This window comes from Tetrao urogallus, assembly GCF_951394365.1.
Source record: "Tetrao urogallus genome assembly, chromosome: 9".
Taxonomy (NCBI): domain Eukaryota; kingdom Metazoa; phylum Chordata; class Aves; order Galliformes; family Phasianidae; genus Tetrao; species Tetrao urogallus.
The window spans coordinates 8,000,729-8,013,395 of record NC_136822.1 but is presented as its reverse complement, the minus strand read 5'-3'; the positions used below and the strand labels follow the sequence as shown (position 1 = coordinate 8,013,395).

The 12,667-nt window shown below is 37.8% G+C and overlaps 1 protein-coding gene across 2 annotated transcripts in view; it reads left to right on the top strand.

Annotated features, from left to right (window-relative positions):
* DOCK10 (dedicator of cytokinesis 10) overlaps positions 1-12,667 on the top strand; it is a gene marked incomplete at both ends in the record, with an annotated part of 135,958 nt that overhangs the window by 76,536 nt on the left and 46,755 nt on the right. For both annotated transcript variants that reach the window (XM_079539844.1, XM_079539845.1), the window contains 7 exons: positions 1,332-1,553; positions 2,211-2,333; positions 2,988-3,070; positions 7,759-7,881; positions 9,037-9,116; positions 11,606-11,793; positions 12,303-12,368. In XM_079539844.1, coding sequence (XP_079395970.1) covers positions 1,332-1,553; positions 2,211-2,333; positions 2,988-3,070; positions 7,759-7,881; positions 9,037-9,116; positions 11,606-11,793; positions 12,303-12,368 — 885 coding nt within the window. The remainder of the gene's footprint in view (positions 1-1,331; positions 1,554-2,210; positions 2,334-2,987; positions 3,071-7,758; positions 7,882-9,036; positions 9,117-11,605; positions 11,794-12,302; positions 12,369-12,667) is intronic.

Sequence of the window (12,667 nt, the reverse complement as noted above, 5' to 3'; positions counted from 1 at the left end):
TTTTAGCTACAGTGGAATGGGGAATTGAAAACGTTAAGACTCTTGAGGATCCTTAACAGTTGCTATAAGAACAAGTTTAAACTGCGAAGATTTATGTAAGGAGGCAATTGAATATTGGTGGTGGGTAATAGGTATTTTTAGTTGTTTTTCTCAGAGATTTTGGGGGCCAGACAGATTAAATTACAGATGAGAAGGCAAATACAAAGGACTGGATGCTTCATCAAGTAGGAAAGCCCAGAGTTAAAAATAAAGATATATATTTAAAAAAAAAAAAAAAAAAGGACAAAGCAGAAAATTTTGTTTATGTTTACTTTAAGAAAAAAGTGCAGGGAAAGGGAAGTTGTCGTTATCAGTCTATAGCTTTAGGTTAATTCTCCTCAGAAGCAGGGAAGGTTTTGAGAAATGTGTCCTGGAAACTCAACTTTCATATATTCCATGAAGCATCGATTTTTATTTTGTGTATTTCCATATGACTACCTCTCCAGGGAGTGCATATTCTGCATAATGTGATCAATACTTTTTTGGCAGACTGGAATAGCTGTTTAAGGGAGCTCATGATAACTGAACCAAGGGCATGCACTTGTTCATTACTGAGGCTGCAAAAACCTAGAATATTGTACCTGTTTATACAGTGCCCTTATCTCCTGAGTTTTAAGATTCTGATTTCCAAACAGCTCAGAACTTGTTATCACAAGTTTGTCTCTCTTATCCTGACTGATGTGTTTCATCAGAATAGTGAAGGCTCTATAGAGGTTACTTACAGTCATACAATTTAATTCCCTGGCACTATGGGATAGAACAAGTGGGTACTGTCAGAGCTGTTTGTATGCTCTTGGTTTCCTAGCAGAATAGAATGTGTGTTTCCCCCTGAATAACACACCCACGCGTTTGTGTTTGTACCAGTAAACGTTTTTCATCTCATTACGTTTGTCATCATTTCTGGTCACATTTCTGATGATCCCTGGAAGGCCCACCCTCACTATCCATTCTTTTATAATGAGCACAAATTTGCATTAAAATTATTCTGTAGCATTTCTCTGAGGCCTGTTAATTTACTCTAATCATTAGCTGCAACAGAGACATTTCTGTATTCTTTCTGCAAGTTTCTGTGTTAGCTGCTGGTTGCTATTCTGGCCCAGTGTCAATGAGCTACCTTTAAAAGCCCCTAAATGTTGGAATCTTTGTTGCTGGGTGAACATGTGTTTTCAATGAATCTCATAATTTGTAAACAGTCTTTGTTTACTTTCTTTTTTCTAGCTCTATGGTTCTAGTAAAAGATTTTAATCTCTCTCTTGGTTACTGCATTGTTTTGTTTCTGGTGTTTTCTCCAGGTGGAGCCTTTCTTTGTGAGCGTGGCCCTTTATGATGTCAGGGATGGCAGGAAGATGTCTGCTGATTTTCATGTGGATTTGAACCATGCTCTCGTCAGACAGATGATTTCAGGTTCTTCGTTTTCATTAGAAAATGGCACTGTTGAAAATATAGACTCAAATGAAGTGGAAGAACCACAGGTCAGGGGGTTCCCAGAAGAATGGCTGAAGTACCCAAAACAGGTATTCCATGTGTGTGGCTTAAGTGACTTAGTGCTCTCATGACTAATTTTAGTTCAGTAGTATTAATTTTCGTTGGAGACTTTTTTTACTACCATTGGTTCTTTTTTCATAACATGCTTTTTCTAACAATATATATCAATGGTACTTGGATACAGATGCATAATATTTACAATCCATTCGCAATTCAAATAATTAATGTCTGCATTTAGAGAGACCAAACACATTTCCTGAATTCTTTGGGTTCATTCACTGATGTTTTTCAAACCAACCAATCAAAACAACTTAAAGCCTCATCTAAACACAGTTGATCTCCAAGTACTCCCGTGTTCTTGCCTTGTGTTGCATTTCTTCTCAGTGCCATTCCCATGAGGTGTGGCTGCTATTAGTGTTGTCCCAGACAAATGGTTAGGTTAGGTGATTCTAGCATTTCTTCACTTCAGTTAGTGTCTTTGCAAGGTGCTGAGGGCACAATCTTACTGCAGAGCTAATATGAAGATTTTAGTTTCCCTTTGACTGTCTTGAATGCATGGAGAGATATCCTTTGTAATGCCTTCTGAATTTGGTTTGGTGGCATTTCCATAAGCAAAGAGCATTGGCAGTATTTCATTTCATCCGTATTGCCTTATACTTTTTTACTGTTCTCTTTTCTATTCTCAGGCTCTTTTCTCCATAAGTAATCCTCATTCTGAGATCGTATTAGTAGCAAAAATAGAGAAGGTGCTCACAGGAAACATTGCCAGCAGTGCTGAGCCTTACATTAAGAATCCTGATTCTTATAAGGTAATGTAACATGAACAAGTTCCCTCTCTGTAAGTTTCCACCTATTGGAAGCTGAAGGCATTGGCAATTCTGCTTGCAAATCTCACCAGTCCTAAGAAAGCAAATGCCCAAACTCCACTAACTTTGTTAAGGTAAATTATTATGTGGTGACCAACTACAATCTTATAAATGTTTTCACCCAGGTATGCAAAATGAAAAAAAAAAAAAGCCATTTTGAATGAAGCGTAAGAATCCGTGCATGGTGCATTCCTATGCTAGTTATGTCCTAGCAAAGTGAAATTCTGTTTCAGTAATCTTTTATGAATTCTGAGCTAGTGCACTTTGTATGCTCACATAACTGGGGTAGGCACCTACCTGTGTCTGAGAACATGCAGAGCATTTGCCATAGATGTATGAAAGCAAACTGGAATGGTAATTTAACTGCTGTAGTTCTGGCTTAAAGGACACTGAAGAGGTTTAACGTGTCAGCAGTTCCATGATGCCTCTCCTGTCCATTGCAGAACCTTCTGTCATGGGCAGTATCAGATTCAATTGTTTTGGGGCCACTACAACCTCTCCAGCAGAGTGATAGTTTGTTATCCTGTGCTGTAGATATTACTGGCACATTGGTGACACAATTCATTGTTTTTTTGGTGTTCTTTTTTTGTTTTGTAGTGTGCACAGAAAGTGTTAAAATCCAATAAACAATTTTGTAGCAAGCTGGGAAAATACCGCATGCCATTTGCTTGGTCAGTGAGGTATGTATTAATTCTTTTTATAATTTGTAGTAACATCTTATACATTATTCTACTCTTGAATTTGTATCATCTTATTGCTTTTCGCTTGTTCTGCCTAAAGCTAAGCAAAGCTTTCTGTGTGATGCAGACCCCAGAAGATCCTGCAGCTTTATTAGTTCATTGCCCTATTTCTCACGCAGATGAGTATTGGTCAATTTCTCATTAAATGTTACTGAGTTGGAATCTTTTATTTAAGTAAGTAGTGAAGTTGCCAGAGAGTAACAGAGGTAACTGACAGATTTTCTGGGTATTGTGAGCCCCACTAGTGATTTGATGCTAAAAATTACTGAAAGGTTTTCAAAGTCACAGTTTTTACAATCATTTCCTACAAAGATAGTTACTGTCAGATACAAGGATGTAATGGCCACCTAAAATACAGATTCAACAGTCTGAAATTCTGCTTGTCACATTTCAAGTAAGTATAACTAAGAATCTGGAGTAATGGTGATCCAAGTACAGTGCATTAGGCCATGGAAATGAGAATGCTTTAGATACTTTTGCAGTTTTACTGGTTATTAGATGAAAGAGACCTGTTACATTCTTGTTTGCTCTAGCTCTGTGATAACAGATCTCTCTGACCAAGCTACTCTGTGTGTCCCTCTGGCAGCACTGTCTTTCTGCCATGCATGGAGCAGGGAATACAATATTTTATATTCTCTATAAAAAGGAAAGCTCATCCATCAGCAAGCACAAGCAATCCTCTTTTTCTGTTCTGACACACCTGGCCTGCTGGAAGGCTGCCTGAAGATGTAGAAAGGAAGAAGGAAAAAGCATTAGGTGAAAGTCATGTGTGGTGCTATGACCATTAGGGATGGCTCTGTGGCTGTGTTCATCTGGTGTGGAAGTATGGGGTACCAGAATCACGTGGTTTGTCCTTCAACATGTAGGTGAAAACTTGTGTTTTTAGCATACGGTGCTTGGATGGCAAAGGAGCAAATACAAAGATATGGCCGTTTGAGGAATCATTTATTTTTCACTGATATTTTTTTTCTCATTATCCAGTGGGAACAGGAAAAGTGGGCATGTGCTCAGGAGAAGGGCAGCAAATGTGCTCTGATCTGTCACAGCAAGCTCAAGGGTGTTCATTAATACAGTAGTATTGTATTAAAGCCAAAGGGCCATTCATCAGAATGATATTGATGGGTGTCTGTTTTTTTATTGATGGGCTACTTTTAGCATGTAATAGATGGTATGGTGGCAGGAGGTGCAGGCTGGGCGACAGGCTGGCTTGAGGCTTTTTGTTAGCTCTGTCCTGGCTGACTGTTGCTGGTGGCTCTACCTTCAGTTATTGTCCTGTAATTCAGTCATTGCTTGTGTGTGTGCCTCAGTACAAATGGGGATTGGGTACTCAGGAGCCTGAGCCTTCCTCAGCCTTCCTCTGTTGGTGTTATTTTCCTCAGGAAAGTAAGACTGAAAAGACCTTCACATTGTGCTGTATCTTACACCTTCCGTAGGAGAGCATCAAATCATGCCTAAATATGTTTATTTAACCAATATTCTGGCTATGATTTCCCACATAGAAATAGAAATATGTGCTTGTGTTAGCAGATGGAGAGCAAGCTCAACATTTTGTAGGCAGTTACAGTGTGTGCATTACACAGATGGCCTGCACATGAGCAGAGGATGTACCTGAAGTTTATGGACATCCCTCAGTTCCAGCAGGCAGAAGTTTTGGATGTCATCCTACTTCAGTGGTTCACTGCCCATAACATTAAGGAGCTTTCCTTCCATCTGTGTGATTAATTACTGAAAATACATTCGGGTGTGTTTATCAGCTCTTAAAACTTTTCATTATTAATTATTTATGGGGATAACAGTGTGAAGATTGTTATCCAAATAAACCATGTGTAGGATCTTGTTGGCATCAGTGGAGTTGCACAAGGAATTTATTTAGATCATTGTGTCAAATTTTGCCCTCATTTACATCTATTTGTGTTTTAACATTACTCAGAACACTCTTCAGTGAAAGCAAAGTATAATTTGGCTCTGTGCAAACTATTTCTATTTTCTCAGCTTGAAAATAGAAGTTTCCACTGTAGAGTATCATGTTACAGGGGGAAAAAATGGTTTGACTGGGATAAATAGCAAAACCCTGCATTTGAAATAACTGGAAAACACATTTCCATTCTGGCATTAGCCTCACTCCTGTTTTTCTGCAGAAATATTTCCCCCTGCAAGCAATTGCAGATGACCACAATGTGATTTTTACATATACGTTTAGGGAGTCAAAGTCTGACAGTGAGTTTTATACAAGTGACTGAAACTTTAGTTATCTTATGTGGCATCCAGTTTTACCATCATGGAAAAGAATGACTAAGGGTTCCTTCCTGACTGATTTCTTGCTGTCACTGGTGTAATCTGGTGCCTATATGCTCTCACAGGTATACAGTTTATGTTAGAATTGCAATGTGTCAGAATCATTTTCTACTGAAAAGTGTGTTTCAGTGTGAAATTACTGACCTTGTGTAGATTTTCTGCATTTGAATAGTTGTAATTGTAGGCTATCAGCTGATTATATCAGAACAGTTAAATAATTGAAACATTCAAAATACTGGAAAAGTATCATTTTCTATAGTGAAATCTGACAATTTCTTCAGGATTTTAGTTTTGTTTTTTTCTTTATAAGATCTTTTAATAAGTAAGTAGCAGGTAGTAAGGAATCATTAATATATTAGGTAAGTATTGGACTCCTGAGCTGTTGAAGTGCTTTGCTGCATTTGCTTTTCCTTGACCTTGCCACTCACTGTTCTAAAATGCCTTTGGTATGTTCACTGTGATAAAGTGCTCCATCTGTGCCCAGGAACTGAATGGATCCAGCAAAACGTGGGAATGCAGTTGTTGAACTGCAGGTGTAAAACGTGTAATACTGCTACTGTGACAGTTCTTCAAATTTAAAGAGCTGGGAGCACGAATATGTCCATATAGTTTGACCAGCAGTAAGCAGTCAAACTCTGCTCTGAATGCAGGAAGTTTGCATTTGTGAGAATCAGCTTGCTTTCCATGGATGTCTGAATTGCGCCTGTAGTGGCAAGTGCTCTTGGAGTGAGCAACTTCCAACACAGATCTGGTTCTGTGCGCTATGAACAGCCCCAGCCTGGTTGACAAAGTACCTCTTTAACCGAGTGTGCTGAGCACCAGGATGGGAATTATTCATAGGTTCCAACAGAAGCTGGGTTTGCTCAGCAACCCCAGTGCAGAGCCCAGTGGCACAGCTAAAATGCTTTCTCAACGTTCTGGTCCTCTCTGGTAGTCTGGAGAAGGAGGAAACAATGCTGAGCTCGTCATAATGTCATCGATACTGTAATAGTTATTTAATCTTATCTTTTGTCTTTTTTTCCATCGATGGTTTAATAGGATTTGTAAAATAAGCGATGGCTGCCAGAAGTTGGGTCTGGTTTCTTCCTAGTAACTTAAAATATTTGATGCTGGTGTGGACTCTATTCCCCGTAAATCCTGAAAGCAAAAATCTGATAGAAGAGGGCCTATTGTTCTTTACAGTTACAAGGAAATGAAATAGTAGTGTTTTTCTCAGTTAATTAATTAAAGCCAGGGTGCGTTTGTGCTCGTTCTTGGGATCTTCTTCCAAGGGTTTACTCCATTATTTTGCATCTGGCAGCGATTTGTGCTGGCATCAGTTACTCTTCTCCCTGGCAGTGAAACAGAGAAGTAAATTAAAGAAGAAAGATTGGCCAAATGATTCACAAAACAGCACTTAGTGTCAAGAACATTTTACTTTTGTTAAGCAATGTTTTAGCGTACAGCAGTTGAATCCAAAGTTCATTAATTTGGATAGCTGCTACATTATCCAGTCCAGCCAATGTGTGTGACCCTTGGGGCTGTACAAAGGGCATTCCAGTGTCTTAATTAAATCCTGCAAGTGTCAACGAGCAGGAATGGAAATATCTGAGCATGTTTTCCTGCGTGCACGATAGCTGATACTTATTGTTCCCAGTTATAAACCATATCCTTTCTTTCCATTTCACTTGGCACTTAGTAACTGGTTCACCAAAAATTTAGTGTTCCACAAGCCTGCTTTTTTGAAGGAAAGCTGAGGCACGGTGAGTTGATGTCTTGCTTCTGGAAGACACAGAACCGATTTAATGCATGAGAAAACTCTCTAGGGGTCTCTACCCTGGTTTTGCATAAGCGCATGCTTCTTCACGTGATGAGATGTAATGGCTGCAATTTGATGTTTTGCCGTAATTTCTTTTATTAAAATAATCAATGGAGGGTGGAGTAGGAAGCGGGCTCTGGTGAAGTACACTTCAGCTTTCTCCGTTGAGACTTAACAAAACATAAAGGGAGGAAAAATGAGTGGATGCTGAGCTGGATGATGATTATCTGTTCTAGCACTAAAATGCAGGAACTCTAAGATGTCAACAGTCAGGCTACATCTGAGGTGACTTGGGACTGTTTGCATAGTGTAAGATCCTTAACTCTGCAGAACTGGGGCAGTGTGTGTAAATACACTGGAACTGTCTCTGCTCCTGCAGAGGTACACCTCTGAAAAGCTTTCGTGTGTGAAGCTCTGCAGAAAGTTCTTAAATCTGTGGAAGAGTTCAGGTCATATCCTTATTAAAAGATGACGTGACAATTCCAAGCATTCAAATTAATGTGTTTGTAAACATGTTACTTTTCTTTCTTTATAGACCAGTGTTCAAAGATAATCAGGGAAATGTTGACAGAGACTCACGATTCTCACCTTTGTTCAGGCAAGAAAGTAATAAGATTTCCATGGAAGATTTGATTAAGCTAATAGCCGAATACAGAAGGTAAGGAGTGCTTTTTAATTCTATTTGAGAAGGTATAAAAGCTTTATAAAGCTGTGAAAATTATTTTTCACAGGTTTTTTTTTTTCATCGTTTAGTGCAATGTGCCAAAGTAGCCATATTATAAATTGGTGTTTTTCTCATTAGTCAGTGTCTGCCAAAGACTGCTTTAGATTTTCTAGTTTTCCTGGAAAGTCATTTGGCACATTAATAAATGTTGCTGTAACCTAAAGATAGTAATTTTTAAAATTAGCTTCTGCCCTTCCATCAGAGGAGATGCAGGTAAAGGAACCAGCACAGGATAGTATCATAAAAACAAACAAAATCAAACACACAGAACTGTGAGAAAGTGTTCTTTAATAGTTTCTCTGTTCCTGTTTTGGTTTGTTTGAGTCTCCGTGTCAAGCTGCAGAGAGAACATTTGAAAGAAAAAGCTTTTCCAAGCTTAAACTTCTTCTTTACTCCAGAAGAAATAATAATAACATCTAGAAATATTATAATAAACTTTTCCTATTCCATTTATGTGAGATCACAGAAAGATTGAGTATCTACTAGGGAAATTGGATCAATGTCTTAATCACTTGGATTACCTTACTGTTACTAATTGGTAAACTTTGTTGACATTCTTGGTATTTGAATAAGAATTCTCTGCTCTTCTTGTCTGTTTGATGCATATCCTAGATAAAAAGGAATTTAGTATCATGGTTTTGTCATATTTCAAGCTGCTTAGGCACAAGGAATATGTCTCAGTCCCTTTTCAGCATAGCATTTTTCAGAAGCCATGATTCTATGAGCTCCTCATGTCTCAGAGGTCACAGAATTACTTTTAAAAAACATTTATTTCAAACAATAAAAAGAAAAAGTAAGTTAATTCTTGAAAGGATAATTGTTAGTTCAGCAGTTTCTTTCTCTTCCATAACCTGTGACCGCTTGCAAAGAGAAGGCATAGAGAAGGAGTGAAGCCAAGAAAGACAAAATATTTCTTCCCTCCTGTTGCATTTCTTTTGAGTCTGGCCACCAACAGGTTTATTTTAAAGGTTTTTACTATATATTTATATCTTAAATCAAGGTCTATTTTTCATTTAGGTTTAATTCCTATTTTGGGTCTTATGTCCCTTGTTCTAATTTTCTAAAATGTTCTCATTTCTGTAATTGCAGAGCAGAGAAGATTAGCAAAATACAGACCATACCTGGCAGTTTGGAGATTGCAGTTGATTGTGTTCCTTTGGAGCATCCAAGTATGATTCCACTTTATGATTAAATGTTATAATTAAATAGGACATTGTCATAGGCTTTCTGTCCTGAATTGTGGTAATGAGACCGTTCTGGTAGAACTATCCATCACTGTGTAGAAAAATGTATGCAATTGTTTGGAAAGAGATTGTGCCTGATTTTGTTTTTTCTTTTCATTTAATTACACCATTCTTTTCCTCCTTCACCTGCACAAATATGCTTTCGTGATACAGAACATAACCTGCTGTCTCCATATGTGATGAAAGTGCAGGGGCCACTTTTTGATATCTAAGACTTTCAGCCAAAGAACTGGCTTGGGCTTCTGTTCAGCAAGATGTTAAGAGCTTGGCACTGTCAATGTTTCCTGTGATGCATGTATCTTCTGTGAATCAGCACATATGGGATGTGATTTCCAGCAGGTTTCGAGAATGCAGATGAGATGAAGGACTTTGTTCAGAGGCAACTCTGGCAAAAGTGCAACTCCTAGTACAGATGCTTCTAATTTAATCCTGTTTTAGTTTTTGTTTCAAGGGACACATTTCTATCGCCCACTGTTGCAAAAAGCTAGGACCATCTCAGTTCCTCTGAATTAAGTGTAACTGTCACTGTTGTTCAGGTATCATTACATCTATGGTCCCTTTCATTTAGTTCAGAACAAGCACAGCAACTGCTCAGTGTCAAGATGGAGATCAGATTGGAATGTAGACAAAATGTGGTCTGTGTGGTCACAATATCTATGTATGCGTATGTTAAGATATGTGATGGTCACACATTTTATACCATCTGTACGTGGCATTAGATTTAAGAAACTTTTACTAACATTTAAAAAGAGATTTTTATATTTGGAATTAAAAAAAAACAAAAACCAAAAAACATACTAACAAAATAAGCCAAATGTTCCAAAGCAGCTTGGATCTTTCATTATTACCTGGCTCAGTTCACTGTGGCCAAGTGAAGGTCGGATGCTAAAGGTATGCACTAGTGAGGTGCTCAGTACATGTGGAAAGTCAGTGAAAATTCCCTTGAACAGTAACAGCTTACACATTTCTTTGGCACAAAGAGAATGTCTTACTTTCAGTAAGGCTATAAAAAAAATTTAAAGCTGTAAGAGATTTTAACATTTTAATTTTAAAATTTTAAAATTTTAAAAGAGAATTAAAATCTTGATGAAAATTTGAGTTTAGTCAGCTCTGAAGGAAGCCCCTGTAGCAGCTGCATCCAGTTCTATTGTAACACCTCCTTCCCACTAAAAATAAAGGTCTTGCTTTGTGTTAAAATCTCTTTTTTTTGCCAAGAAGAGCCAAAGCAAAGGAAGCTGGATGCAGATGTTGTCAAGAAACTGCTGGTACTATTGTGTCTCTGGGGATGGACACTGCTCTGCTTCGTATTAACATCAATTTGTATTAGACAATTGCAGTAGATCTTTGTTTTGGTAAGATGTTATTTGAGATAGTGACAATAAGAGCTAGAGACGGGGATATATCAAGAGATGTCTGCGTTTAAGCTTCTAGAAATCTGTTGCTTTTTTGCTGCAGAAGAGGGGGGGGGGAAGGCCAAAATCATTTAGTTTTAGGAAGGGGAAAGAAAGAAAACATCAGTGATGCCTGGTCCGTGCCTGTTGACAGAACTCTGGAACTGTCAGGAGGGCAGCAGCCACGTCCCCTGCTTTCCCCCCCAAAATAACCTTAAAACCCAGAACTGGGAGGTTCCGTCTGCGCAAAGGACAATTATGGAGAGTGGCTGATGGCCTTGCAGCATGTTTTTATGGGAATATTTATATGCAAGGGATCACCAGCTTCTTTCAGTTTCCTCCCCACAGATTGGTGGGATTTTCTAGTGGGTCACTGTTGGGTTTAAGGAAAGAATTCTTACACAGAACCTTCAAATTGCTGTTCCCAAAAATAATTCAGGACACCCCTAAGTTGATGACCCAAATCTTCTCAAGTGCTTTCATGCAAACAGTCCTCGTGTTTTTCATGCTGTGATTGCATGTCTCACTGATTCAGTGGTACAGATATACAGAGTATCTCTCCCTGTTGTCTGGGTGACAGCTTTTGTTTTCATCTTCTGTTTCTTAATTGGATTTCAGTCATCCCAATTACACCATGTATTTAATCTAGTACTGTACTGCTTGTTTCTTCATTTTGTTTACTGTGTTATTAGATGATAGAAAGGATTAAATGAGATATTGGACTGTAAAATTAATTAGAAACTGCATCAGATATTCCTCACTTATTTCATTGAAACTGTCAGCATACCAATGGTTGTTATGCCATCAAACACCTTCAAATACTGTGAATGTCAAAAGTTTTTCAGTGCTGCACTGTTTAACTTCAGTGAGATAAAGTGCTTAAGATTGATGTATGTAATTCTGGATTTACGTGAATGCATGTTACAGAGAAATTTGACCCACTGCATCTCAATAATGCTTATTCTTAGTAAGACTGTATAAAAAAGGTCATAAGGGATGTTTTTCTTTTCTGTTCTTTTGAAGATTGTGTAACTTCATCTTTCATACCAATCAAGCCATTTAATGACATAAAGGAACATCAGCCAACAGTGGAAGTTGAGGAGTTTGTACAGGAATCAACAAAATATTCTCGACCTTACAGAGTCTACAAGAACCAAATATATATATACCCAAAACACCTCAAGTATGATAGCCAAAAACATTTCAATAAGGTACAGTATGTGATGACCAATGCAGGCCAATATTGAATAGATATGTATTACACAAGCTCTGTTAATGGAATGATGGAGTACTTATTGAAAGGAGAGGGAAATGGTGATGCAAATCACTGACATTTTTGACCTTTGCTATCATAAAACTTTGTTACAAATTTAATGAAATAAATTTGTGTATTAGTTTTAAGTTTTATCACTAATTCATGGACTAGTGAGAATGAGGTAATAGTTTTTTCACAGTCTTCAGAAGATACATATTCTAATAAAATCATGTATGCAGATGCAATGAATCTGGAATTTTCTTTTTTAAGTGAAACTTGAGTACTGATTGCTTTTGCGTGCTGGTCACTTTATAATTTGCTTCTCTGCATTTGATTGACAGCACTGGAGGAAAGGCAGGAAGGCATTTCAAATTTGCATGTTTTTCTTAGATTTTTGAAAAGAGCTGATTTCATTTTTATGGCCATCCCAGTCCTAATCTGAGCGCTAATGCATTTCCTTTTCAGGCACGGAATATAACAGTATGCATTGAATTTAAAAGCTCTGATGAAGAAGGAGCAAAACCACTGAAGGTGAGCCACCACAAAATATATTCAGAGAGCATTATTTCTGAGAGCATTACTTATAAAGCCCAGGAATGGGAACTATACTGATTTGGAACAATTTAGCTTACTGTTTTTACAGTGAAACTTGCTTGGTCTAAAATTCACTATTTACCTGAATTTTCTTCCTGAGCTTAAGATGCTTCGTAAGAAAAGATGAGGGAAAAAATTAGAAAACTTAATTCTGAACTTTGCTATTGACCAAGCTCTGTAACATAATATCGTTGTCGTGTGAATTCTGCATGAATAAGCTGTCATCAAGAACCTCT